Source organism: Primulina tabacum, chromosome 5 (genome assembly GCF_025594145.1).
Source record: "Primulina tabacum isolate GXHZ01 chromosome 5, ASM2559414v2, whole genome shotgun sequence".
In the NCBI taxonomy this organism is placed as follows: Eukaryota; Viridiplantae; Streptophyta; class Magnoliopsida; order Lamiales; family Gesneriaceae; genus Primulina; species Primulina tabacum.
The window spans coordinates 27,388,819-27,393,377 of NC_134554.1; the positions used below are offsets into that span (position 1 = coordinate 27,388,819).

The 4,559-nt window shown below is 34.2% G+C and overlaps 1 protein-coding gene and 1 long non-coding RNA gene across 2 annotated transcripts; both read left to right on the top strand.

Annotated features, from left to right (window-relative positions):
* Window positions 1-519: 519 nt before the first annotated feature.
* Window positions 520-2,915, top strand: LOC142544952 (uncharacterized). The gene is made up of 3 exons (XR_012820154.1): window positions 520-613; window positions 644-950; window positions 2,637-2,915. It is a non-coding gene; the product is annotated as an uncharacterized LOC142544952 (long non-coding RNA).
* A 75-nt stretch (window positions 2,916-2,990) lies between these two features.
* Window positions 2,991-3,697, top strand: LOC142544309 (uncharacterized). The gene is made up of 2 exons (XM_075651369.1): window positions 2,991-3,443; window positions 3,671-3,697. Exons 1-2 carry the CDS (start codon window positions 2,991-2,993, stop codon window positions 3,695-3,697), a joined length of 480 nt encoding a protein of 159 aa, XP_075507484.1.
* Window positions 3,698-4,559: the final 862 nt, after the last annotated feature.

Consider the following 4,559-nt stretch of genomic DNA (forward strand, 5'->3'; position numbering starts at 1 on the left):
GGATTATAATGAATTTAATAGTACTTCAACAATGGTTTAAACGCTCTTACCATGATCTGATAGGTGAAAAACCCTATTAATGGTTTAAATCATATGATGCCCAATGGATTTTAATTGTCAAAACAAAAAAATTTAAACTTCGGCAGATCCTTGGGTGCGATAAAATGGTAGTTCAACTATTGTTCGGTTTGTAACTAGCTCTAAAATGGATGTGTGGTTCAGGATCAATCAAATAGAAAAGTCCAAATGGTGATGATCATTCAACCAAAGTTGCTCAAACTAAAAAATCTAAGCAGTTAAGTTTGGGTTATGATATATTCATTCCTATTTTTTGGTGGATTCTTACGAGTAATCTGATTTTGTTTTGAGGTTATAAGTTGGCCTTTTATTTTATGTAAAATTTATGGTCCAAAATGGATTTGATACAAATGCATGGATTTGGATTTGAAATGGTTGTAGCCAGAGACAGATGTATTTTAGGACTGTACTGGGCTGTAGCCCAGCCCGCTTTTTTAATAATTTAGCGACGGTTTTTCAAAAAACGTCGCTAATATTTGCGACGGTTTTAGTAAAACCGCCGCCGATGTGGATCGGCGACGGTTTTAATTACACCGTCGCTACTAGTGACGGTTTATTCAAACAGTCGCTAATAAAGCGACTGTTTTTTGAAAAACCGTCGCTAATAGCGACGGTTGTTTCAAAAACCGTCGTACATCAATGTCTTAGTCCAATCAAGTCCCGTCCATTTACAAGGATGAGACCAAATTTATCCTCTAATCCGCCCCACTTCAATTCTACAAAATTTCTCTCCCAAGTCCCAAGCCCTTTAGCGACAGAATAGAATTGCGGACTCCCGAAGAAATCGAATTGCTCATCGGCAAGGCAACAATCCAGGTAAGAATCGGCTATACATTTTTTATTTTGTTTTTTATAGCTTCTCTGTGTGATTTGTGGTTTCTTGATTGTTTGTTGTTGATTGACTATTACTTGTTTATTTGTTTAATAATTATTTTATTCTTGTTTAGGATTATAAATTGAACTATTTCAAAATGGAATATCAATCTGCTGCAAAGAAAGGAAAAACATTGATATCCTCTTTCTTTAAGAAGAGAGATCGTCAAGCTAGTGAAGATACTTCAATTCCTACGGTCCTTACAATGCAACATCAATCCAGTGAAAGTCTTTTATTTCCCAATATCCAAATTCCTTCATGTTCCTCTCCTAGAGACGATCATCAGTCTTCGTCTACTTTTATTGAACGAGATCCGGGAAAAAGAAAACAGATATGTGAATATCATGTTAATGTACGAGATGAGATAAGACGTTCATATCTAAATATGGGGCCTTATCAACCAGATATGTTGGAGTATCCAGGTACAAAATTTGGAAGCCAGAATCGTCGTTTTCAGAAAAAATGGTTTCAGAAATTTTATTGGTTGGAGTATTCGCCTTCAACAAATAAGGCATATTGTTTCTATTGTTTTCTTTTCCTGAATGATGTTAATTCATCTAATATCTCGGCATTGGTCAATGAAGGATTTGACAATTGAAAAAGGGTAAACCAAGGAAAAACATGTGCTTTTCTTGCCCATATTGGTTCTGCAGCTTCTTCACCTCATACTATGTGTGAGAGAAGGGCTGAAAATTTGATGAGGCCCTCACAACATATTGATTTAGTGATGCATGCACAATCTAAAGAGGAAAAAGAGAAAAATCGTCTGCGTTTGAGCACCTCAATTGTAGCTGTTCGTTGGCTAGCACTTCAAGGTTGTGCTTTTAGAGGTAACGATGAATCTCTATCTTCATCTAATCGTGGAAATTTTCTTGAATTGGTGAAGGCTTTTGCAAAAATGAATATAGAAATTGATGATGTTGTGCTTGAGAATGCTCCAAAAAATGCCCAATATATCGCTCCAGAAATTCAGAAAGAGATTTTACATATTATGGCCAATAGAGTATGACAGATGGTTCGTGAAGAAGTTTGAGATAACTACTTCTGTATTCTTGTTGATGAAGCCCGAGATATATCTAAACGAGAGCAAATGGTCATTATATTGAGGTTTGTGAACAATCATGGAATTTTGACAGAAAGATTTTTTGCCATCAAAAGTATTAGTGACACTACCTCAATGAATTTGAAAAATGGGATATCAAATGTTCTTGTTCATCATGATCTCCATGTTAAGAAAATCAGAGACCAAGGATATGATGGTGCTAGAAATATGCGTGGAGCATGGAATGGACTTCAAGCATTATTTCTCAAAGATTGTCCCTATGCATACTATGTCCACTGTTTTGCACATCGTTTACAACTGACATTGGTTTCTGCAGCTAAGGATGTTAGTGTTATTTGGGAATTCTTTTCTCATTTGGACAATATTGTTAATATTGTCACTTCTTCTACTAAGCGCATTGCTGAATTACATACTGCACAAAGAAATGAAATTGAGTATATGTTTTCAATTGGAGAACGTGATTCTGGAAGTGGTGCAAACCAAATTGGTAATTTGCAACGAGCAGGAGCTACTCGTTGGAGTTCTCACTATGATTCGGTAAAAAGCTTGATAGGTATGTACACTGCAACTTGCAAAGTTTTTGAAGTTCTCAGTGATTATTCTCCAAATGGAAGAGTTAAGGCTGAAGTTCGGGGGATTTACAGAAACATGGCAAGCTTTGAATTTGTGTTTATTTTGCACTTAATGCATAAAATTATGAGAACAACAGATACTCTTTGTCAAATTCTTCAAAGAAAATCTCAAGACATTTTGACTGCTATCACATTTGTCACTACTACCAAAACTTGCCTTCAAGAATTTAGAGAATGTGGGTGGAATGAATTTCTTCAGGAAGTTAAAGTTTTTTGCTCAAGAAATGAAATTGATGTACCTGACCTTGATTGTCTATATAAGATTGGACGTTCCAGTCGGCAAACTACAATAGAACATCATTACCACTTTGATGTTTTTAATGCAGCAATAGATTTCATTTTGATGGAGTTAAATACTCGGTTCAATGAGTCATCGGTGGAACTTCTTTCTCTTAGTACAGCTTTAGATCCTAAAAATTCATTTGACTCATTTAACAGTGATGATATTTGCAAGCTTGCGAAGAAGTTTTATCCTGGAGATTTCACAGATCAAGAAATTGTTGCTTTGGAGTATGAATTGATACATTATAAACTTGATGTGATGCAGAATTTAAAGCTTTCTACACTTGTTGAGTTGTGTCAGCAATTGACCGAGAGTGTGCGGTCAAGTGTTTATGTTATGTTGACTAGATTGATTCATCTTGTTTTGACATTACCTGTGTCTACTACCACTACTGAGCGGGCTTTTTCAGCAATGAAGCATGTGAAGACGGCACTTCGCAATAAAATTGAGGATGACTTTCTTGCCGATTGTTTGACACTCTATATTGAACGAGATTTAGCTAAACATATTGATGTAAATTCTATTATTGATGAATTTTATGTTTTAAAATCTCGTAGGGCACAACTTCGTTGAACGATATAATGTAAATTTTTTTTTAATTATATATAACTTATCATATTGACTTCAAGTTCCCCCCCCCCCAACTTTTATTCCTGGATCCGTCCCTGGTTGTAGCACGTAAAGTTACGAAGCTTAATTTCTGGCTATCTAGTCTTGATCTTTTAGTTATTGTGTTACAGGGAATATCATACTTGCTTGGCGTGTAACATGTTATTATTAATCTAAAGGGGTGCTTACCATTCACAATGAATGCTACACATGTAGGATGAAAATTCTGTCTGATCTTCTTCAATTGAATTCTCTATAATATTTGTATAAAATGTTTTGAAATTTGGATTATGTTTGATCCTCTCTGTTTTTTTCAAGTGGTTTCCGGAGTAGCATATCCTACATTACTTGTCACGCTCGAGACGTGTTAATATTTGATATTTTGTTAACAATTTAAAATTGAAAAAAATAAGTCTCGTGATACAGTATCAAGCAAATCAGTATATTTCATAAATAACTTGTCTTTACAACGAAAATTCCCAAAAAATAAAATAGAATTGTGGAAGAGTTTTACAATTTAAATAAGATCAAAATAACCTAACTAAAATAAGTGAGTAAACTCCTCTTCTTGACTAGCCCCAAAACAGAGATTATTATTCATCGTCTAATTTATCATTGTTCTTATCATGGGAGAGAGAGTAAAGGTGGGTATTTTGTGAAATATTCAATAGGTGGAGGTCGTTCGATCGTAATGAATAATAAAAGTATACATATCTTAAAGGATTCAAAAGATAAGCATATCAAATGAAAACATAAGAGAACCAAACAAATGACACTGAAAATTATATTATTTTCCATGGTTAACGATTCAATCCCTAATTTTTAATCCTCTACAGCCGATGTCATGTTAAAAATTATTATATCCTATCGCATCAAAGCCATAACAAAACTTATCAAATATAAAAAATTCTCTTACCATTTCAAATGCAAACCATAATAGTGACTTCAAATAATTTCAAACGTGCTTTCTAATGTAATGATTATATCGAAGCAAATAAATCATATATCAAACTGAAAGAA